At 32.8% G+C, this 25,366-nt stretch overlaps 1 protein-coding gene across 2 annotated transcripts in view; it reads left to right on the forward strand.

The window, feature by feature from the left end:
- The window catches only part of LOC130890836 (fatty acid synthase-like), a 55,917-nt gene that overhangs the window by 14,300 nt on the left and 16,251 nt on the right, over positions 1–25,366 (forward strand). For both annotated transcript variants that reach the window (XM_057795203.1, XM_057795204.1), the window contains exons 5-15: positions 1,973–2,211; positions 2,359–2,639; positions 3,043–3,386; positions 5,128–5,776; positions 7,514–7,766; positions 7,896–8,430; positions 10,464–11,442; positions 17,012–17,309; positions 21,772–21,970; positions 22,314–22,601; positions 23,334–23,780. In XM_057795203.1, coding sequence (XP_057651186.1) covers positions 1,973–2,211; positions 2,359–2,639; positions 3,043–3,386; positions 5,128–5,776; positions 7,514–7,766; positions 7,896–8,430; positions 10,464–11,442; positions 17,012–17,309; positions 21,772–21,970; positions 22,314–22,601; positions 23,334–23,780 — 4,512 coding nt within the window. The remainder of the gene's footprint in view (positions 1–1,972; positions 2,212–2,358; positions 2,640–3,042; positions 3,387–5,127; positions 5,777–7,513; positions 7,767–7,895; positions 8,431–10,463; positions 11,443–17,011; positions 17,310–21,771; positions 21,971–22,313; positions 22,602–23,333; positions 23,781–25,366) is intronic.

A 25,366-nucleotide genomic window follows, 5' to 3' on the forward strand; every position in this document is an offset into this window, starting at 1 on the left:
TTCGTAATACTGATCATCAATTCGAAGAAGTGGCATCAGGGTGTTTGAATGACATTGAAAGCAGTATTAGTTACAATGGATCCAAAGTGCAGACTCTCAGCTAGTATACTCATTGGAAGCATATGTTTCTATTGATGAGCAGCTTGTGTCATTTAGAGCTAGATCTCGATTTAAAATGTATATTCCGAATAAACCCTGTAAATTTGAACTGTATGCATGACGAATGCCAGAATTTACTATTTTTACAATGGGTATATTAAGGTAAACGTTCATATGATTTGGGTTAAACGAAGATCAAAGGAAGTTTCTGATTCCGACCCAAGCAGTTTTACGATTAATAAAATCTATTGAGGATACAAATCGTAACGTTATGGCATACAACTGATTCTCATCAATTGAACCAGTTGACCAATAAAAAAACGAGGCCTTACGTATATTGGTACATTGAAAAAATCAAAAAGAGGAATACCTCTTGAATTTCAATACAAAAAGTGGAAAAAAGTTGGTAAAGACGGAAAACTTCCACAAGCCGGCGCACAAGACGATTGCCTAGGGCCTTATTTTTTCGAATCCTTTACATAAGTGGTGTATACACGATGCGTATCAATCATTTGAAAACAATGGAAAACTAGAAGAAGCAGATTTTTTTAAAGTTCTAGCCGACGAGAGGCTAGGCCCTATTTGGTAAGACAAATGATTAATTCAAGAATTCTTCGTGCTATTCGATGCAGCATTACCAGAATTTTAAAAATCCCCGAAGCTCACTGGAAAACGTCGACGAAAAGAAATTAGAAAAACGTAAACTGTTTTATACCTGTTCTTCAAAAATTGAAAGAAAGGAATTTAACTTGAGTTGTATGTGTAAAAAACCAATTTGATTAGAATGTTCTTCAAAATTGTATCAAAACTGTAAGCACAATTATTGATATTTTCAAGTGCTGCATCTTTTCAAAAAACTTATGAACTAGTATTGTTTATTGCTTTATTGTTAATTTCCTTAAATGACTCAATAGTTTTCAGATTTCAGAAACATAATCTTTTTATTAATAAATAATATATATATATATATATATATATAATAAATAAATTATTAAAAAAAATAACATTAGACTCCATATTTCATTTCTGAATTATAATATTATTGTGAAATTGTATTATATCATTTTTCAAATATAAGGAACATATTTTTTAACGCCAAATATGTTGGTGGTCACCATGTCCTCACCCCAATATAAAAATCACCAACGATTCCAGATATTTTAATTTAACTGTTCTACCTAATCAAAAATTTAAAAAAAATGTATGTTATACTCATTTCCTAAAAAAACCCTGCTAGTTACTTTTAAAATACGTGAAATTTTATAAGTTCGAAAATGTTTTATTTATTATATATTTCATTATATAAATCACTGCGAAGACTTAAAAATATTTTCTATAATACTTTTGAACTGTATTTAATGGTTGCAAAAAATTTGATGAAATACTATTTCACGCTTTGGTCTGATGACTGAGAAATAATAATAGTAAAAACATCAACATACATTCATCTGTAAACGAATAGGTGTGTGTAGCTCTCATTTATGTCTAGTGATTGGTTAGTAATCTAGCAATTCTGGAGAAAAAGAAAACGAAGGAGCTCGCAGATACAACAAGTGTGAGTGAAAGGAAAGAATTTATTTTTCTCAAATATGATTATACAGAAATATGTTCAAGACAACTATATTTTTTCCGGTGAAAAAAAGCTTACTCAATGAATACACGAAAATATTTTTTTTCTTCCATTGATCAAAGAGGCACTTTAATTGGGTTCAAAACTAGACAAGTGTTGTTGAAAATACGTTATTTCAAGAGAGAAATATAGTAATACTAGTTAGGTGGATCTCTTATCGAGGATCTATTGATCGATAGTATTTAGATTATACGAAGTTTACCGGAATATCTAATTTAATATTTAATAATTACATTTCAATAGGTACCACAGCTGGTGATATCGAAGAATGTCTGGCAATAAAAAAGTTTTTAAGCGATCAACGGAAAAAACCGTTACTAATAGGATCTGTCAAGTCAAATATGGGTCATTCTGAAGTTTCATCTGGATTGTGCTCCCTGCTGAAAGTAATAATTGCCATGGAAACGGGAATTATACCAGCAAATCTTCACACAGAGACATTGGATAAAACCCTTCCCGGTATCAAAGAAGATAAACTTGTAGTGAGTATATGAACATATTGTTTGACAATTAAAAAAAAAAGATCGCTGAGCGCAGAAGAAACAGAATAAAATTTAGAATATGACACATTGATAAAATTAAAGTACGTTGAAGTATGATGTGTATACTCTAAAGGTTACTTTTGTTAGGTTGTAACAGCAAACACCGAAATAGATCTGGGTATAGTTGGAGTAAACTGTTTTGGATTTGGAGGATCTAATACACATATGGTTTTGGATTCGAACAAAAAAAAGAAGCAATTGAGAAATTACAAAACATACAAAAATCGTCTGGTACATGTATCCGGCAGAACTGAAGAAGCTGTGAATTATTTTCTAGACGAAATTGAGAAAAACCAAAATGATCCCGAATTCCTAGCCTTAGTCGACGAAATTCACAAACTTAATGTTGATGGTCATAATTATAGAGGGTAAGTATAATAACTATATAATTATTTCACCCTTATAAGGTTGTTGGGTAGTGTTTGATATTCAGTTTCAGTTCACTTTGTTGGCTTCCTAATTTTTATCATTTATGACTGTTGTCAATTCTCCTGGTTTTGTTTTCAATTTTTTTTAAAGGTTACTTCATGGTGCAAGTTTCTATCACATGAGTGATTTATAACAACTTTCTCTTTTCCAGTGAAATATTTTTCTGCTATCAAGCAGTATGTCTTCCACGGTCTGTTGTATTTTCTACTCCAGTTTTTTGTCTTCCAACTTGCCTCAGTGAATCCACATTTGAAAAATCAGACTTTTGTTATATTAACCTCTCAATTCATGTGAATAGCAGCAAAACTCCAGTTATACTCTTTTGTTTAATTTTGTTTTTAGGTATATGGTGCTGGGAGATCATCCAGTTAGAGAGATTGGACGATTCAATAAACGAAGACCAATTTGGTTTGTTTATGCTGGAATGGGTTCACATTGGTTAAAAATGGGAAGAGATCTATTGAATATTGCTGTTTTTAGAAGCACAATCAACCGATGTGCTAAAGCTCTAGAGCCCTATGGTATTGATTTGATGCATACCATTACCAGCGATGATCCTAAAGTTTTAGACAACATTTCAAATTGCTTAGCTGCAATTGGTGCCATAGAAATTGCATTAACAGACGTTCTAAAGTCGTTAAATATATTTCCAGATGGTATGTGCGGACATTCATTAGGAGAAGTCGGTGAGTGTTGTTCAAATATTGCTAAATATGCTGTGTACATAACCTCATCTAATAGGGCAGAAGGTTTATAAATCAAATTCTACCGTGCTAACTAAGCTTTTGGTGGATGATCACTAACTTCAAAGTGTAAAAAATGAAAATTGTGATCAAAGTTTGGAGGTACGTAGTGTGGTCCATGAGTTCCTGGCCTAGTCAATAAGGTGCGTTCGCTTCAGTGACAAATCTTAACAAGCTCAACACAAATCGAAAACAATATGTAGGCTGCTTACGGTGACTTGTGTCCATCAATTAGTAGAAGAAATTGTTATAAATGACGCCCAAAAACAAAAGAAATTGCAGTACAAAACAAAACAAGTGTTCTAAGAATTCTACATAAGCATCTCAATGTGACAAAAATTAGTGGGTGTCTCAAATTCTGACCCCACCGCAAAAGCAGCAACAAGTAGAATGTTGTGATCGATTTTTAGAGCTTTGCTGCGAAAATCAAGAAAGTGTAATCCGATCAATTGTAACGGGTTATGAAACTATGGCCTTTTACTATGATCCAACATCCAAAGGGATTCTATGGAGTGGCATAGGGAAGGAAAGCGCGTGCCAGAAAAAGCAAATGCCACGAATAGCGCTGAAAAATTGATGGCTACAATTTTTTCGAACAGTAAGAGAATCTTTTTGATTGACATCGACATGGCTTTACAGAGATGGCACATCATAATATAGTCTTCGTCTGGCCCCGTCCGACTATTTTCCCTTTGCAACGACGACGATAAAATTAAACAAGCGGCGTACAAACTTTTTGACTCTAAAGATGCATAATATTTTTATACTGGCATAGAAGTTTTATTAAAATGTTTATGAACTGTATGGAAATAATGGGGAAATATACTGAAAAATAGTAATAGTTTTTACGGATTATATTTGGATTATATAGGACATGATTACTAGTAATAGCCACCCAAATCCTTACTAGAGCACTCTTGTGTACATACTCTACTAGAACAAATTTGATATCGAGTTGTTTATCATGATAACGTCTTATTTTTTGAAGACTCTTATGTGGATCTGAAAAGAATCGCGATTGGTGGCTGAATAACATATTAAGCCATTCTGATTTTGATTGCTGCCGTTCTCTTCAATAATTTCAGCGTAAAAGCTGACAATAGTCAAAGAAAGCGTCATCATAGTCTACGCATAGTAACAGTTCTATCGTCACCCGACAACCATTGGGGAACAGATAAAACATCTATTTGTTTATGGTGTTTTGGAAAAAATAGGAGAAAATAGTAGAACATGAAACTTCCTTTGATAAACTGCTCTTAATATGGTTAAGATATCGTCGAGAAATAGTATTATTAATGAAAAAGGATATAAGTGTGGGTAGGAATAAAGAAGATTGGTAGATAATGGTACATAATGGTCTGAAATTTTTCTGTGATACCTGCAAAACTACAAAGAGAAGAAATACAAAATATTAATTAGAGCCTATCCGTTCTAGCAAATATGCTCGCGATTGATTGCGTTTTAGGCTTAATGTATCAAGTTGAATCTCTTGAGCAAATTTGGTTTTAAATTTGATGTATTACCAAATAACAAATCTTGTTTATTGTTTCCAAAAGATCAATCAGGTAATAACGTATTACTTCTAGATTTTTAAAAATGTAAGTTTGTTATCTTATTCTGGGTAAATTTAGATGTTTCAATACAATTTTCGATGAAAATATTAATACTATCATTTATTTTAAAGGTTGCGCATACGCAGATGGACAAATAACGCCAGAACAAGCGGTATTGTTAGCTTATGCACGAGGATATAGTTCTGAGAACAGCAACATCATTCCAGGACAGATGGCTGCAGTAGGTTTATCTAAAGAAGAATTGAAAAAAATATTGCCCGAAGGAGTATATATTGCCTGCCAAAATTCCAAAAATAGTCTAACAATATCAGGTCCAGCCGAAGATATACAATCTTTAGTTGAAAAATTGTCGGCGCAGGGTGTTTTTACTCGATTAGTCAAATCGTCTGGAATACCTTTCCACACCCGATACTTGAAAGAAGCAGGTGATTTATTGTACAAATTCTGTGATAATGTATTAAAAGATCCTAAACCAAGAAGTAAAAGATGGATATCTAGTTCAGTTCCTCCAAACTTAGAAAATGAAGAGTGGGCTCAATTGAATTGCGCCGAGTACCACAGAAATAATTTCTGTAGTCCCGTTTTGTTTGATCAAGTATATGATCATATACCCGAAGATGCAATTATGATAGAAATTGCTCCTCATGGTTTGCTCCAAGCAATCTTGAAAAGGGCGACGGATCCTAGCGTTACTCATATCCCTCTTACCAATCGCTCGACGGACGATAATGAAAAATTCTTCTTGTCAGCAATTGGAAAGTAAGTTCAATTAAACTAACGAAAAAACCTAAGTACCCATATCCGTTCGTACAATATTAATAACTGTTGTTAGATATATTAATTGCTTTTCATTAAATGATGGATAAGATTCAAAACTTTTCTAAAAAACTTACTGAGAAAGATGAATTGATGCTGCAAGTATCCCACATTCAATTGTTTAATCTAGGTTCGGTTCTAATAAAGTGGTCAATATTTTCATGAGTTATAAGTACAATTAGAGGCAGATCTGACTACTTCCTGAACGCATTTCCGAGCAGTTATCTTTCCTCTATCATGAACTAATTCTGTGTTTACCCTTACAGACAACGGATTCTATCACTCTGTCATAAAAGACCTGATTTCATTCCTAGTTTTACTGTATTCTCTTCATCACTAGTAATGAGATATTCAGCTTTAAGCTAGTGTGGATTCTAGAGATACGCACCAAACTGTATTATATCTATTAACTGTTAATTTTTGGGACCAAGGAACCTATGCAGTTACCACAAAAATTCAATATATAAGTTCGATGATTCAATTATGTTCTGTTGGTAGCAAGATATGTATATGTGTATGTATGTATATGGGGTATCATATACACTGCGACTCAGAGGATCTATTGTGTCCCCCTTCCTTGCTGCGGTACTGGGGAGCCCATTATTTACAGCTGATCTGTTAATCCCACTCCGGTTCAGAATGTGGAATGGCTGTAGCTGCCAGAGAGATCTTCGTCTTCTATTTCATGTGCTTCTAGGTGTAGGGCTCTGAAGTTCCAGAGCTTAAAGAAAATTGGTAGCAAGATAAGTTAAGAAGTAAAAATTTTTTGAATTTGTGCATTTTATGTTAGGAAATGTATTATTACTCAATAGTCTTTAAAAAAAAAAAAAAATTCGTTTCCATGGGCTAAACAATTAAATTTGAATTGAATTTGAAGTAGATTCAAATTTATCGATAAGCAAATGAGAGATTGATATTTTCACTGTTCTCTCAACATTGATGGTAAACTGATACTCAAACTATAAAAGATATTGTCTATCGATATTAGTATTGTTAAAGACACTTAAATTTCATTAGAAGTCATAATAAAAACTTGTAACTGATTCTATATTGAATATCTTTGATGATTTTAAAATTTTTCTATTGAAATTGTTTGACTGACTAGACACAATCCTGTTTAGGAATTAAATACATATTAACTATAGAAATGAACACAACCATAATCATAGGATTTTTTCAGTGTCCTGATGGGTGATCGTGATGATGATTCGGGATGATGCGTTCGTGATTTGGTTTTCCTTTCGAGAAACCAATTGAGTTGTGCTTAATGATACACTTTATTAATACATTATAATATAAAAAGGAACAAGCTGGTCAGCTTATTTCTTTCGTCTATCTCTCCGCCCATTAAATCCGCTCCGCTCTCTGTAGCGCCCATTAATACGGTTTATTAAAAGATTGGAGGAAAAAAAAATAATATGCTCTCATTTTGGGTAAAAATACTAGGTTAAACTTGTGGAATGTTGATAAACTTGTTACAATTTTTATGGTGTGTTAGCTTGCAAGTCGAAGGAAATAGCTCGTGGTGTAGTTCTTCATAATTAGCGCCAAGTCCAACTTTGGATTTTATATTTTTTCGCAAACATCAATCTATCAAAAAATATCTCTACGTAGTTTTTCTTGCATTGGTACAATTATTTGTAAAAAATCTCATGTCATTAAATGTAAACTTTTTTACAGAATATATATAGCTGGAGGACTACCTAATCTGAGAAATATGTACAATGATGTTACCTTTCCTGTTAGTCGCGGAACCAAAATGTTATCCCCGTTAGTAAAATGGGACCACAGTGTATCGTGGTTTTCAGGAGCTTGGCAAAATGATGATTCCTTTGGAAAAGAAGTAATTGTGAGTTTGATGGAAGAAGAATATTCCTATTTACAGGGTCATGAAATTGACGGAAGAATTTTAATGCCAGCAACAGGATATCTGGTAAGTGTATTTATAAAAAATTGATGTATAACTCAAAAGTCAATATCTCAATATATGTTGAAAAAATTGTCCAGCTCAATATTAATTTCAGATGATCGTGACTGGAATAATATCTATTTATGTTTTCAGGACCTAGTTTGGGATACCTTCGCAAAACAACAACTTAAGGAGAAAGAAAAAGTACCAATTATTTTTGAAAATGTTAAATTGATACGAGCAACCGTCTTGTCGTCAGGTGATGGTGTGAAATTTCTTATTAATATAATGAAACAATCAGGAAACTTCGAAATATTTGAAAGCGGATCAGTGGTCTGTACAGGAGTAATACGCTCTCCTAAAAATGAAATTGTGGAATTTAAGCAAAAAACGGTTCCGAATGATACTCAAAATGGATATATGAATATGGAGAAGAAAGATATTTATAAGGAATGTTGGTTGAGGCGATATGTATATAAAGATTATTTCCAAGGAGTGATCCAATCTGATGTATTTGGACGTACTGGGAAATTAGAATGGAAAGGAGAATTTGCAAGTTATTTGGATACAATGCTACAAATGACAGTATTGTCACAGAGCAACAGAGATTTATTTCTTCCTACTGGGATCCAGCAAGTAACAATAGACCCTGTTCAACATTTAAATATTGTACGTCAGGAACACAAAGGTTTGTGCTCAGTATACTTTAAAAAATTTGTTTATTCAGCCATTTTTCAATATAATATATATATCTTACCATTAATTAACGTAAATCAGTTAGTGTGTAGACTAACAAAATATTCTGCAGAATATATGGCGTGGGAGTCAGTTAAAGTGTGAAAAAGTGATTGAATTTACAACAATTTACATCAACAAATTAATCTGCAGACTAACGAACATGCATATGGTAAATATGTATGTTCACAAAACATAATTTTTACAAGCACATCTATTAGTTGTACATTCAGATTTGCATTCACATTTCCTGAGCCCTGGCCATGACTTAATAACTGCTTTGTCGTGGAAAGTAAGGAAATATCGATATCAGGAATTACATGTTTTGCTATCAACTTTTCTTGAGAAACGCTAAATTAAAATCTCGCATATAAAAGTTCGAAAATTTTCTTTTTAGTGCCCGTTTTGTAAAGTTCATCATCAGATTAAAAACTACATCTAAAATTGATTCAACTTCAGGTTTCTTTATTCTAACTGTTTTTGCTTCGGCTCTAGGATGATTAGCATAATTTTCTTGTCTTGTTTTTCGAAACCTTCCTTTCGCCTGGTATGTCGAACTCGAAAGCCTTTCCCATACCAACTAAAAACCTCCTTTATCTCTGGCCCCTGTTATCCCTGCGGAAACACCATAAGGCACTACCTCGCCAGGAGGGATCTATCTATCAAGTTTTTCATTCCAATATTATAATTTAACTACTTTTTTCTTCTCCAGCGTGGAGTTCCATCAGCACTTCACCTGCGAACGTGCTCGTTGCTGTCTATGCAATTTCGGATGACAGCATAGCTTCGAACATATTTTGAGACGTGACCCTTTTTAAAAGTGCTGCTTCCCTGGTACGACGAAGCATGTCGAAGCGTGGTCTTGGGAAAAATACGTGCTCTGCACTTTCGTTAAATCCTACACAGGTCAGGCACTCCTGGCAACCTTTATGTTTCAACCTGTAAAGGTATTTCCTAAAACATCCATGTCCGGAGATTATTTGGGTCAAAGACTATTTAACCTCTCCATGGGTCCGGTAAAGCCAGATATATAGCCGCGGGATAAGTTAGTGAATCCATCTTCCTTTGGTCGAAGTGTCCCATAAAATTTGCCAGCGGTCAATGCTATTTCTCCTCTCGTTTCTGCTGGGCTCTGTCGGGCTCAATGTGGTTGATCTTCTCTGATGTTAGAGGGATCTTCTCTATTCCGCTAACACTCTAATGGGCAGCATTCAGCCAATAAACCGATATTACTTTCCGTCGTGATCCCTGCTTCTGCAATACGTCGGACCAGATGGCAATGCCATATGTGATCACCGATGTGACCACCGAGACAACAAAGCTCTCCTTCTCTGTTTTGGATATCCTACGTTCGGCATAAGTCGAGATAACATGTTCCTTACTCCAGAAGCCTTTGTGTATGTGCGTGTATGTGTATGTCTGAAGAAGAAAATTGGCTGGAAGTAAGTCCATCAGCCACAGAATTTTTCAATGATACTTTTCAAATATTAATTTTAATACAATAAAATTTACTAATAGAACTAAAGTAAGACGGTTATCTTACTTAAAAGTTGTGTGAGATTTAGAGGTAGGGAGTAGTTTTGTTTAACAAGTAACTGTAACAAATTGTTTGTTTCATGAATGTCATTGCTGCATCCTAAAACAAGTGATTAAGATTAGCACAAAGGAGAAGAGTCTTTATTCTAAGTATACATGCTGAGTAAAATTTTGAAATTTTGTCATAGAAAATATATTTCAGATGTGAGGATAAGGAAAAATAAATTTGATAAAAATAATTATTCCGATAAACCTAATATTTATATTATATATGAAATTCAATTAAGATTTGTCTGAGAATATTCAAATATATTTTTTCTCCAAATATCTATATTAACAAAGCATATGAATCAAAAACCGATCGAAAAGTATGAAAAATTTGTGTATGACACTTTTCCCCCAGCTTTTTTGTTTTTTTTTTGTTTTGATAATGATTCATACTAATTTTAGGTATTCCAGTTTATTACAATAAAACCTTGAATATTATAAGATCGGGTGCCGTGGAAATTATTGGACACGAGGTTTCAAAAGCACCACGTAGACAGCATATTCAGGAACCACCATATTTGGAAAGTCATGAGTTTGTTCAGTATCAATCAACAACCGACAACCTATACGATATGAAGACTTCGTTACACATAGCAGTACAAATTGTAGTACAGAATATGCTTGGAATGATTAAAGATATAAATGTATGTGAAATCGTCAATAATGATACCAAAGAACAAATTAGTGTTCACTTAAAGCCAATTATTGATAAGCAAACTTTGACTACGTCACTTTATAATATCAGTACTCTCGAAAACCTAGACCAAAAGTATGAAATTATTGTAATTACTGAAGCTGTTCTATCATCTGTAAATATAAACAGTATAGTCAATAATTTAACTAGTAATGGGTTCATTCTATACATAGGAAAGCAAAGTGCAATTGGAGAGAAATCGTTAGAAATTATTTTCAAATCCACTACGAATGGAAGCAGTATAATATTATTGCGACCTATTAAGGAGATTCCTGTGAATTACAGTATTGTTGACGTCTCTACTTCCAATTTCGATTGGTTGGAAAAACTGAAAAGTATGTCAAAATATGAAGATGGTCATGTTGTTTACTTGGTGAGTCAAGAAGAGGTAACTGGTCTGATGGGATTAGTTAAATGTTTGTTGATGGAACCCAGTCAACTTATCATGAGGGCTGTTTTTCTGGGGGACAAAAATGAAAAATTTTCAATGGATAATCAATTCTATAGAGATCAGATTATAAAAGATTTAACTTTCAATATTATACGAGACAATAATTGGGGAACGTACGTATTTCTTCCAGTAAAACCGTTAGACAAGAAAAAAGTGGGCAATGCTGCTGTAGCAATATCTACTATTGGAGATCTGTCAACATTAGAATGGGTAGAACGACCTTTCGAAAGGGTTAAGTAAGTTGCAATATATATTTATTAACTACTGTATAAGTGGATAATTGAAATTTTTAAGGGTTTTCAATAATTGGAGGTAATATTCACTGAACACATATTTAAGAAGAAGTTTTATTCATTAATTTCTATATCATAGTTCCCAGTGAACCGCATTGCTAGAATAATATCTAACTCTGAATCAGAGGACTCTGATAAAATGAGCTTCAACTTCAAAGATCAAATCTCTTGATAAGATGAAGAAGGGATGAAAATATCATTTATTATTGAGAAATGCTTATTCTAATAGAAATGTAACATTGATGTCATTGGACTATCAATTCGTTACAAAATTAAGCGACAGATTATGATTTATATTAGCTACTCGTTACTTAAAATGATGCCATACCGACAAAGGGTTTGATTTCAACCTTTTTGATAAAATCTATTTAAAATAATAAAAAGAGAGTTTGTTGAGATTTTTTCAATAACGTACGTTTCGTCGAATGCAATAAGTATGTAGAAAAACCACATCAACCATATTGTTGGATGTTTTTCTTTAACACCAACTAGATAGTTATTTCTAGAGATTTTACTTATTTGAAACAACCGCACTGTTACGTTGCAGGAAGATGAAATAAAGTGGTAGATCTTTTGAAAGACAAGTCTCAACGGAAGGGCTAGCTCAGTCACCGGATCTCACAGCTTTGGATATTTCCTTTGTGGTATAATAAGAAGCTATTGCTGTGGCTCTCTTGTGTTTTTTTAGTTTATTTGTGTGGATCTATTAATACTCTATGTTAATTGTTACACTCGTGAACGGGTTAAGCCTATTACCGACAAATTTAGCTATAAAGCACTTGTGAAATAGTCTATTCAATTGTATTTCTATGTGAGAACTGAGAAAAACGAACGGAATGAGAGAATCGCCCAGAAAAAACGCGTAGATAGATTATGAAGTACATTCATTCGGTATCTGTAACACAGATGGTGCTACATATATAACAAATATATAACAAGAATGTTATATAATATTGAAAAATAGTTATAAAACCATAGGCTCAACCCTTCCGATGGGGTATTAACATTCGTGATATCCATGATACTAACAATTTTCACTCATTGACGATAAGTATATGATGTATTACATGGTATTATGGACTATTATCTTTAACTATTTATTTTGCAATACGGGATCATGTATTTATGTAATATTTTCTGGCGCCGTCGTTTTTATGGTTGATCTAAAGGACGATCTTGCACATTTTGACTTCGACATCACATTTTCACCATGTCACGTTGTACTGTCTAATAGATTCTTAAAGAATCAATTCTGATACTGGGATGTTTCTCTAGAATTCGAGCTTATTTTGCACGCACAATAGTTTCAGACTCTTCACTTTCGGTCATCAGTGTATGCCTACAATCATAAATATGCTCTGGTGTTGGTCTAAATCAGAGGAGCCTACAAAGAGGTGACTGGCCGTCTCCCGCAAATTCTTTTGTTCATCATGGAGTCACTAAGCTTTGTCTTTGCATTTTTATGCAAAGTTTGATGGTGGAGCAACGTTTTCTTAATTTTTTTGCGATACCCTAATTTGTACAGAATGGATACTGGAGTGATTTTTTCTTGAAAAGTTAAATGCATTAATTGCAGGTATACGAGAAAACAATTGTTTTAGTTTCCTCAAGAAATACTGGTTTCTGCTAAGACTAAGTACACCTTTGGATTACAGACGATTAAAACGTTTTGGTATTAGTATTTAAAGAAATGTTGATAGTACCATTAAAATCGGGAGAAACGAATGAACAGTATTATGTTACCAATGACGAATTGTTCATTATACTGCATAGAGCTCACACCAGAATAGGCCATAGAGGAAGAACACGTTGTATTTGAATTTATGGAAATAGCGTCTAATGAAACACATTGCCCCTAAGAAGGTATTGCTGTAAAACCAATCATCATTTCTAAATTAAACTGAAGATGTCAAGTTGATCCTATAGATCTGCAGTCAAATAAAGATATAAGTTTAGTTCATAATGTTCCAGCGATGACCTTTGAAAACTGGGGCGATGGAAGAAGTAGCGTATAATGTCTTCCCATATTTACAATTTTTGATGCTTCAATAAAATTGCAATAAGATAATAGCCGAGGATTCAGTAATGAAGTCATATACGAAATATGCGTTATGTGGAAACATGTTAAAATAGTTCATCAGTCAAACATAAGGCTTAGTTGAAAAGGGCAGCCAGGATATACCAAATATGCTAACTGCATGGATGAACCATAACGCTACAAATAAATGGTCAGAAGGTGTATCGTTGAAAATAGCAATTATCGCCACCGAAAGACTACTTGAAGAAATTGTCAATACTTTTGAAATCGAAGAACAACGAAACTGGTAATACTTCCGAACCAAATTTGAGCAGAGGTCATACCGAAAACCTTATTATAAAGAATAATATCGCAGAAGACTTGCAATCTACCTCTTTTACACATCAATCTCTTACTGAAAAACACGAGTTATTTTCTATTAAAAAAACGGCCGCGAAAGAGAATCTTCTACTGCAAGCAACAAAAATGTTACTATCGTTACAAACACAATTTTCTTCTGTTCAAATTGGTTCCTGATTTCGGATATAGTCGTATATATAATTAAAATGTGTTAGCGGTTGTTGTTGGAATAGAAAACTCAGACTTCTATAAACTTCGAATGAGAATGGTACTCTTAATAAGCTTCACACACGTAATCAATTCACGTGATTTGTGAATTTCCCTAGATGAGATTTTATTAATTCCTACAAATGATTATTATTTTTGATATAAATTGAAATATGATTCCAAAAAACATATATGATCCAACGTACCGTCGTCTAATATCGATCCTATTTTTGTGGTTATATGTTGAGCAATCGAAAAGGCTCGTTCTGACTCCACTATTGTTAGTGGTATTGTTAACAAGTATTCATAAGCAAGCTTTAGATGCATCCCCCTAATTCCATGCTATTCACAACATTGTAATTTTTTTTTTGAGTTTATGTTCTATTTCTAATCTTTTGTTTTGTTTCTTTGGGTTTGGAACATTCGTCATTGCTTTATTAATTACATTTACTAATTAGTTCTTTAATGCAACAGTTGCAGTATTATTAGCGGAAAGAGATGTAACTGGTATAGCGTTGTGTGAATATTGCAAAACTTGAGATATATTTGCTCGTCTTTGCATTATTCTATACTTCAGAGCATTTAATTCAATATTTATTTTACTTTTTTGTTAAGCAAGCGTGTCAATTATAAATTTAAACTTTAAACGCGTCTACAACAAGAAGATTAAAATCTCTTCTGCATATTACTTCGACTGCTAATTTAATGAGTGACAATGCATCAATTTTTTCAGAAATTGATAAAAACTTCTTTCCAGAAAAGACTATGTTTGATTTTAAATCAATTAATGCTTACCATCGTGATATGACATCCAATTGCAAATTCAATTCTTTGTAGTGTTACATATTTTTGTGAATATTGATCTTTTTGATCTTTTTTTGTTGGAGATCTCCTGAAAATTTTAATGACACTCCTAATTTTTGTTACCAACGGGGATAAATTATCATAATTCAAATTTATTTCATTGTCAACAGATCCAAACTCTAGGACAACACCATAATCTGTAATCTTTTTATCTTCTTCATTGTCAGTTTCTATGTCATTGTCATCTTCTATATCACTATCACAATCACTAGATTGGGATTCAATTCGTGCAATTTCGGCATCAACAGTCACTAAACTGGAGTTGTTTTTGTAATGGACATCTCTAACAGCTTAGTGGTTGCCATGTGCAAAACATAACCTATGTTCGACTTCAATCAAATTTCCGAGTTTTATCATAGCTGAGGCACCATTCTTGTAATTTTATTTTCATAATCTCCAAACATTTTTCCGTTAGCACTTTTCCATGTAAACAGGTTAGTCCAATGTTCCGGATACATCCTCCAGTAGAATGTACGTTTATGTTTAAATACCTCCGATAGCAAACCGAAATCCTTTCGACGAATGTTAAGCTAAATCAGTTGCCTTTCGATTTTAAATTAGACATTTCTTTAATAACTCATATTCCTATCTTTTTTCTATATCAGTGATCATAGATTTTGTTGTTGCAGCTGATTTTGGTAGATTATTATACCCTTTTGCATGTAGTATTTCTGTTATATCCTCCAAAGAGCAGAAAATACTAAATGGTAGTCCATCACGCGCAGCCATACGAGCCAAGATTTCACATAACTATTCCTTCTTTTCATTTTGAAAATAAAAATTTCATATTTTTGATAGCTTTTTACTAGAATAAGACGCATAATTTTCATTATCTGCTGCTACATTGCTTTTAGTTTTTAATTAAATTTATGTTATGTCGATATTTTTCAAGTGGGTGTGAAGGCACTTGTGGATCCTCTCTGATATTTGATTTTTTTTGTGCATTTCTTACATTCTGCTACTTGCCCTTAATTAGCAACTAAATAATATTGCCAAACCGAATTAACGTCGCTTCCTTTTTTGTGTTCTTGGATATATTGGATTCTGAATTCATTATTTTGATTCTAAAACAATTATTTTAATTATAGGAAATTTATTTATCTGCAGCATATTTAATAGTGCTGACGTTTATGTACGAGTATATAATATTTATTGGATATTTTACATACATTTACAATCAAAATTAACACTAATATCGTTCACCAGTGCATGTAGATATTTTTCAGAATAAAACGTAATTGCAAAATGTTGCAAATAAACAAATTGTTCACTTTACAAGACAAATATCTTATCTAGAATACACATACTTCATGGTACTTGATCTCCAGTTCTACCAAATTTACTTACATATAATTTCACTCGGAATTTGTGTCTACGTACTGAAAAAACACTCCGCATGAACTAACAGCCTTTAGCTACAGTGGACGGGATCTCATTTGAAGTAAATGGGGGTTTCCTCCAATCAAGCTTTCGTGAAACGTGTATCTCAACTAGCGCTAATGTTTCAATACCGGTATTTTTAAGATGAATACCGGTATTAATACCGGGAAAATTTGGACGGTATCCCGGTTTTCGGTGTCAGGTATTGCATTTTGAACATATATCCAGCGACTATATGAATTTTGACATTCACTGGTGTGAAAGTAGCCAGTCTTAAGACTTCGGTATATCACCGTATCTATACACAATAAGTAAGAATGTGACGTGATATTATATAGTCGTTTCCATTACTAAATGAGTTGGGCGCAGAGCAACGAGATCGGCACTCGTATAAGGCGTCTTACAATCCTTGTGTGATTTGAGTGGAATGCAACCATAAGGTTTTGAAAGATAAAAGGAAAATGGGACTTTACGATAGTTATATACAATATTGACCCAATAAATACGACAAGAGAGTGGTATTTTTATAAACTAGCTGGCTAGAATCAATTGGGGGACTCAATTATTTCCCGTAAATAAGTTAACAAATTCGACGATAAATTGAATTCCATTTGCAAAACTAATTCTCAAATGGAATAAATAAAAAAGTTTTCATATCTTACAGTAAACATTTTTTTATTCTAGACTTTTCGATTCAAGTGAACAAGTTTATGTGTATTACTCGGCTCTTAATTTCAAAGACATTATGACGGCTACTGGAAAAATTGCATCAGAAACATACATTGGAATCCATTCTTGTCCATTAACTACTGGTTTAGGCTTAGAATATTCTGGTGTGACTATTAATCGTAAAAGAGTCATGGGTCTTACTGGATTCGAGTCGATAAGCTTGCAAATATATAATGATCCATTATTCACGTGGGAGGTACCCAGCGATTGGACGTTGCAAGAAGCCGCTACTGTTCCATGTGTTTATTCTACAGTAAGAATTTTTTATACTTAAATAATAATTTTTGTAATTTGTTTAGAATGAATTCAGTTGACTTAATAGTGAGTTAAAAAATTTTACTTTCGCTATTATATATATTATATATATATATATACAGTCGAACTCCGATAATTCGAACACCGATAATTCGAATTCCTCGTTAATTCGAACTTTTGCGTCGGTCCCTTGACATTCCTATTACTAACACATGTAAAAAAACCTCGATAATTCGAACTTTTGAAGTTCGAATTATCAAAAAATTCGTATTTTCTGTGTTAATTACCGAAAAATTCGAATTTTTGGCGTTTAAATAATTGAAAAGTTCGAATTTTTGATGTTCGAATAATTGAAAAATTCGAATTTTTCTTGTATAAATTATGTATGTACAAAGGTATTAAAAAATTCGAACTGTTAGTGTTGAAAAAAATTGAAAAATTCGAATCTTCAGATTCTAGGTAAGACGACGATATTTTGTCGAATCACTCGATTTGCTTCAAAGGAAAAAATCGTCAGCATGAAGCAATCTAGCATAGCTGATTTCTTTACAAAAAAATAAATATATGTATTTTTTTTTATTTTAAGATAAATAATCGGTCCTTTTTAGGACCAAAAATTCTTCAAACGTATACAAATTATTATTTTAAATAAATAAACATGTTATATACCCATAACATATTTATTTATTTATAAAATGGAAAGATGCATCGAAATGCATACATATATGTATGTAAATGTGCACAACTCCGATAATTCGAACTTTTGCTATGGTCCCTTGCAGTTCGAATTATTGGAGTTCGACTGTATATATATATATATATATATATATATATATATATATATATATATATAATCGTTTAAACTCTGCTACCTAATATTTTACCGTTGGAAAAGAAGGAGCATTGCCTGGGCTGAGGCCTTTCAAATAAAAGTATTGATGACGATGACTAATTTTTTCCATGTTTAAAAATTCACTGAAAACGTTCACTTATAGGGGTGCTGGCTACATAAAACAGCATCGATAAGGTACTTGACGATTGAGCTTGGAAACTTACAATTATTACATCACCAAACGGCAGTTCTGGCACTCTGTACAGGTCGGATATGAAAATGTCAGCCGATTTTCACGGGCGAACGCTGTAATAACGCCAGAAGTTTTAGAAGAAGTTACCAAAAGTGCTGGAAAATTCGTCCGGAAAACCCGATATGGTGCACGAGTGAAACCTTGTGGAATGTGAGGCCGGACTCTCAACTAGTAGCGGTGTATTTATTGTATAAATTGTGTACTTACTAATACAGTGGTATTTATCAAGCAGCTAGAGCCAACTATAGGTCAGGCCAGGAACTTTGGGGACTATCCTCTTTTATTCATATTCATATATTATTTATTTCTATATTTTCTTATTTCTTGGACGTTTTGATAGGTTTATGTTTTTAAATCTTCTTGATTTTAGGTTTCTTCTGTTTCAAAATTAGTTTTTTTAAATAATTTCTGAAAGATAGACTTGAAGGAAAGTCGCAAGGCCAATCTTATCTATCTTTCAAAAAGTATTTAAAAAACAGAAGAGACCTAAAATCAAGAAGATTTAGAAACATTAATATATTATTTATTTGATTATACTCATATAGAATTGGAAATTCTGGGTTCTGCTGATAGCTAAATTTCCTGGAACAATAGCTCACTCATGATTCGTTGTTTGGGAGACTATTTCTGTGTAGAATTGCCAGATCTAGATAATACGTTTTTCAATACAAAAAGTCCTCGGAATATCCTTTACCAACTGTGGAGTTTCTTTGGGTATTAATAGATCCTCCATTTCTACCAAAGCATGCTGCGAACATTTAGAGGGACTAGCATACTTTTGTAACAAGTTGTTCGACTACAAATATTTTGAAATAATACAGTGGATTTGTTTCTTTGGTATATTTATGCATTTCAATTTGAATACTCATATGATTTGTGAAAATTTTCAGACATCCACTTTAAAAATTGGTTATATTCTTTTTCAATATTTTATTCCATTTTTGACTTTAACACATTGAATATTTCCATTATTATTTTCATAACAACAAAAAGTAAACGATAATATTGCCAAGGTAATGTCGCAATTGAAAAATGTTCGAACCAAAATAAATTAAAAATAGTTATTTCTTTTGTCCCTGTTTTGTAAACAAAGTATTCTGATATTGTATTAAGGACGTAGTTAATAATTACTTAAAGGGAAATACTTCCAATGTTTTATTCTATCAACAACGACGAAGGTTGATCTCCATACCGCAGAATTTATTTCTTCGATTATGTTAATCATATTTCAATCAACAAATTGCATTACTACGGTGCCAGGGAACACCTCTCGTATGGTTCAACACATATTACCGTTGTAGCATACGATGTCTTCTTGCAAGCCAATAGAATGTGAACTGTCCCAAGGCTCAGTACTAGGCCCTATTTTGTTTTTTCTGTTTATAAACGACATCGCCTATCTAAACATTAATGGTAAAATATGTTTATTTGCAGACGAAACTAGTTTCTCTTGGAGCAACTCTGATCTCACGGCACTTCAAAGAACCATATGTAGTGTCCTAATCACTCTTAAAATCATGGTGCGATTCTAATCTTCTCTGTCTCAACGTTTCTAAAGCCAACGTATTATTAAATAAAACCACCATTCACGTCGTTGAATCTCCTTAACATTCTATTGTGTTAGTCATTGTGATTTTCTTCTGAATATTGAAATTCTATTTTAGTTGTTTTGTCTTGATTTAGTTATTTTTATGTTTGTTTTTTAGTTTTTACAAGTTTTCTTCTACACATTATAACAATTTTTTGACAAGTTATTTCTCTCTCTCTCTCTCTCTCTCTAAACCAACCAAATAGATGTAGAAGAATCAGCAAATATGGCTTACTAGAAGTCTCCTGCGGTACTTCAAGAGATCCGACAAAACATTTATCCATATTTTGTACACTTATTTATACTATAAAAGTTTTCAAAAAGCCAATAACTTTTTGATAATTGTTACATACGTCTCTCATAACCTTATCAAAATGCGTTAATTATAGTATAGGAAAAAAGTATTTATTATTCAAAACAAGCTGGAATGACATAAAAGTTTGTATACAAAACGGGTAGTAATAGATATATACCTTCAGGCGACACACTAATGCTCGGGCCAGAGGTCCTCGGCTTTGTAAATCTATCACCATAAGGCAGGGGCTTTTTGAGTCAAGATATCCAAACATCACAATTTACAAAATTTGGAAGTTTTTTAGAGCCAATAGTACTGGCATAATATCTATTTATTCATATATTTTTAATATTTTTCTTAAATAATTAGATAATATACATACATTTTTATATCTAATTATTCGATAATTACTAATCATTTAAGTAAAACCCATAAAACAATTGAACATCTACTTAACATCCTAGCTTGTACTTCAATAAGAAACAATTGGGCAAACAAATTCAATAGTTCAATAGTTGCATGGTTTTATCATATTCCTGCAAGAGAACGCTTTCTCGCATAAATATGTCGATTCGAAGATAGTCACCACTCCACTTCTTCACTTCATTCTAGCAATCTGGAAGACTATTCCATGCGTCGAATAAGAGAGCCTCAACTCGCTGCTTTCCTTTAAAAGCTGTTCACTGTTGTTGCTTTACGTAAATATATTTCTGGACCTTCAACTCTTCTAACTTGCTTTTCCACTTCGTGAAATTCTCCATTTCACAAAATTTTACTTTTGATTTTAAATAGATCAATTCCATCTAGAGATCCAGTCTCAATTCTAAATGGCTCAATGTAGATCTCGTTATTTGGGTATGAGGATTCACTATGAATAATAAAGTGGTTTTGTTTGTTTCGAATTACTCAAATCTATCAGCAAATTTATCTTAAATTTTATTTATAATTGTGGTAAAGTAATTCGTGTCAACAGTTGTACTGGTTTAATCACGATATTGCTTTAAAAATTGAAAATGAATTCTACCAAAACACAGACTATGCAATTTTAGATATAGTTCATTTAATTTCGCTGTGATATCCACCATAAAGTAAAATCAATAATAGTTTCGTATGGAATTAAAGAATCGCAACTTCACATCCAAAGAGCCGCATGTGACTCGCGAGCCGCAGGCTGGCGACCCCAGACCTAAGGGCATAACCATCTACGTACCAACCTTGATACATACATAACTATTTATGCCCAGCCCTTGCCTGAACAGCTGAAAAACAATGCTTTACCAATCCACGGAATTTTTTTATCACATTTTATTTGAAAACACTTAATAAATGTGCTATCAGGAAAAATAAACTTAAAATTTGGAAGTTCTAGTTTGAAAGACAAGAGAATTTCCAGCTTCATATTCATATGTATACAGCACCATTTTATGAATAGTGATAAGATATTTCTTCTTCATAATTTCATGGGGCATAGAGTGAATATTCTAATTTTTAGTGCTACTATGGGATGATAATAAGAGGACAAATGAAACCGGGTGAATCTATTCTAATTCACGCAGGAACGGGTGGTATTGGCCTATCCGCAATAAATATTGCTTTATCTATGGGTTGCGAAATATTTACTACCGTTAGTAGCGCTGAAAAAAGAAGTTTTTTGAAAAATTTGTATCCATCTATCGATGATAAACATATAGGTAGGTAGTTATCATGATAATATTTTATTTTTATTACGAAATATAAAAATTTTATTTTGGGAAAATTTATGTAATAATGTTATACTTTTTTTCTTCTTATAAGAATACTACAATCAGATTGGTTACATATAGGCATATCGTTTTAAAATAACTAATCTTAATTGCCATTGACCGGTGTAAATTTCATTATCACGTTGTGATTCAATCCGACACTGATTTTCTGATTCTTGTACAGTTTTCTGACATTTCTAATTGCCTGTAACTAATAATATGTTTGCTATATCAATGATTGAATAAATTTTGGTTAATCACATATTTATGTTTATGTTAACTTATATTTTAGGATATTCCAGAGATGCATCATTTGAAATTATGATCAAAGAGAATACAAATGGAAGAGGAGTAGACTTAGTATTAAATTCATTAGCCGGTGATCTGTTTCAAGCATCCATGAGGTGTCTAGCATCAGGTGGCCGATTTTTAGAAATTGGGAAAGTGGACTTGATGAATTCAGCACCAATACCATCCAATATGTTTTTACGCAATATCAGTTTTCATGGAGTTCATCTGGATCAATTCTTTTACCCTCAAAATGAATGTAAACATGAAATTCAACGCTTAGTTTCAGAAGGTAATACAATATGTGTGATGCCAAGCAATTTTTTCAGTAGTGACTTTTGTATTAAACTGGCAATTGGAACAAATCGAATGAAGAAAATGGAAATGTTCCTTTGCTTCTTAGTAACTGAATAATTTATAAACTAAGAACTAAAACTCAGTCGGAACGCTTTATCAAAAACCAAATGGGACAATTATTGCTAGGGAAATCTTTATCAGTTTCATCAAATTTTATAATTATTCAATTCGTCAATGAGATAAAACATACATTTCAATATGAGTTTCGGCAAATATCTATACTATTTAAGTAGGTATTGACAAAACCGATCGAACCGCTGCACTCTCATAACCAATATGGCTTTCGTAAACCGTTTTCCGTTTTTTCACGAATATTAGAAAATAATAGATGTTTTGAGCTATTTCAGTCTTTATCAATATAAATCGTTACGTTCCCATGGACCTGACTTGGTATTTGTTGAATTATTTCCATCTGCAGGAATTCTCTTATTAGAAATCGGCAAATGTACCACAAGTAGTTTTGTGCTACTTGTAATATGAATTTTGTCTTGAATTGTCAAGCAAATATCGATTAGTGTTCATAGAAACATATAAGCCCAATTGACAGATGGATATATTTCTATAATAGTGAATTGAAATTTTACTTGAGTTGATGAAATTTGCGAAATTAAACATGAAATTATGAAGAATGAATAGTTTTGTTTAAAAATGTTTTTTCTATTTTTAGGCATAGCCAATGGAGTAGTTAAACCTTTACCAAGTACTGTATTTGAAGAAAATGACGTAGAATCAGCATTCAGATATCTTGCAACAGGGAAACACAAAGGAAAAGTTTTGTTAGAAATCAGAAAGGAAGAATTATATCCTTTTGCAACGCCAATCCGAAGTATCTCAGCAATCCCAAAAATTTTATTCAGTCCATCGAAATCGTATATTCTGATAGGGGGATTAGGAGGATTTGGTCTTGAGGTTGCCAATTGGCTGATTAACAAAGGAGCAACGAACATAATTTTAAACTCCAGAAGAGGTATCAGTAACGGGTACCAAGCTTATTGCTTGAAAAATTGGTCTCAATATAAAGGAGTAACTGTAAAAGTGGATACAAATGATACAACTACTCTGAAAGGAGCAGAAAATTTGATAAATAATGCTCAAACTCTAGGTCCTGTAGGAGGTAAGTGGCCATCTGAGAATTAATCTGATATTTTTTATTTTCACAACCCCCCTAATTCTGTGTTATTAGGCGCATGAGTCATTTCGGCACGGATTTCATCGATTAGGATAAAAATAAAAAATTTCTCCACTAATCACCTCTGAAATAATTTCGAGATTCAATATTTCGAAAATGTATCCTGCCGCTCTTCAAAGGAGTATATAATTACTCTCATGGCTAATGCCTCGACGAATGTTTAATTACAACTCCTCTAAAGATCTTGATGTCAATTGACCTTTTTGTCGGTATTAACATCCCCAATGGCTCGCAATTGCAAGGAGAGGTTGTAATTACTGACTAGTTTCGACGTTATTACGTCTCATCAGAGCAGCTTAACAACCCTCGGTTTGAGACTCGAACTAAAGACAACGTCAAAGAGCGTCCCTATTTGGTTCATGTAGTTAAACATTCCTCAGGGAATGCTAACTGGCGCCATCCTCACTTCCAACTGCGAACCAGTGGTCAGGTAGAAATCTAGCCTAGTCGTCGATATGTCAGCTTTCAATTTTCTTGTAAAATTTGACGATTTGAACTATTGCAATCTTAATCAAATTATGACTTGACACTGATAATTTGCGTATTTATATTTATCGATAGATCACCCGTCATGATTATCAAATATCAACATTGGGAAAATATGAATCGAATCCCCTTTCCAACGTGTATGAAATTTTTGATTCTCTAAAAAAGGTGGACCATTCGTTCTATGTTTTGTAATCGTATACCAGTCATTTATTTCCTGACAGCTCTTTTTCTTCGCCGGCACTCAAGCTACTTGAGGGTCTTAGAATTATTGAATTAAATTGTGAGAATATTTGAAATGGATGATGCATAATCATCTAGTCAAATCCTAATGTTTCCTCAATGAATTGATTGATTTAATGAGGTGGTAATGGAATGAAACACAGAACGTGAAATATATATATATATATATATATATATATATATATATATATATATATATATATATATATATATATATATATATATATATAGGAGAAGGTGGTATTATGGAACCCTGCTGGTAATTTGGAACCCCATAACATAATAAAATTGGAACTTAAAGCGGCATCTAATGTTCAGAAACAGAAGCGTGATACTCATATACAGGCGAAGCCACACAGGAATCTACAAATCCAACGGTTTGCTTAAAGTTGAATAATTTGAGATTACACGAACAAACGAAAACACAAATTTTTAAGTGGCCTAATGATTGCATAGTTTTTGTTAGTTATAAGTAAGTTTTTCGGGTCTCCCTTTGCCAGTCACCAATATTGTGTGTTGGTAGTGATATGTGGCAGTTAAATTTATAATACTTTCACAGGTCTTAGAAGCTTAGAAGTAAGAATTTTTTTCACTTACTTATGTTCTGTTGTTAATATGGAACCCCATACATGGCGGAAATACGGAACCGGGTTCCATATTACCTACCATAGTTCGATTTCGTGAAGCTAGCATGTTAATATATTTTTCAGTTTCAATCAACATGCCTAGAAAACAACTAGCGAAAAAAAGTAAATGTACGAGAAAGACTTGGGACAAGGACA

The sequence above is a fragment of the Diorhabda carinulata genome, chromosome 2, assembly GCF_026250575.1.
Source record: "Diorhabda carinulata isolate Delta chromosome 2, icDioCari1.1, whole genome shotgun sequence".
NCBI lineage: Eukaryota > Metazoa > Arthropoda > Insecta > Coleoptera > Chrysomelidae > Diorhabda > Diorhabda carinulata.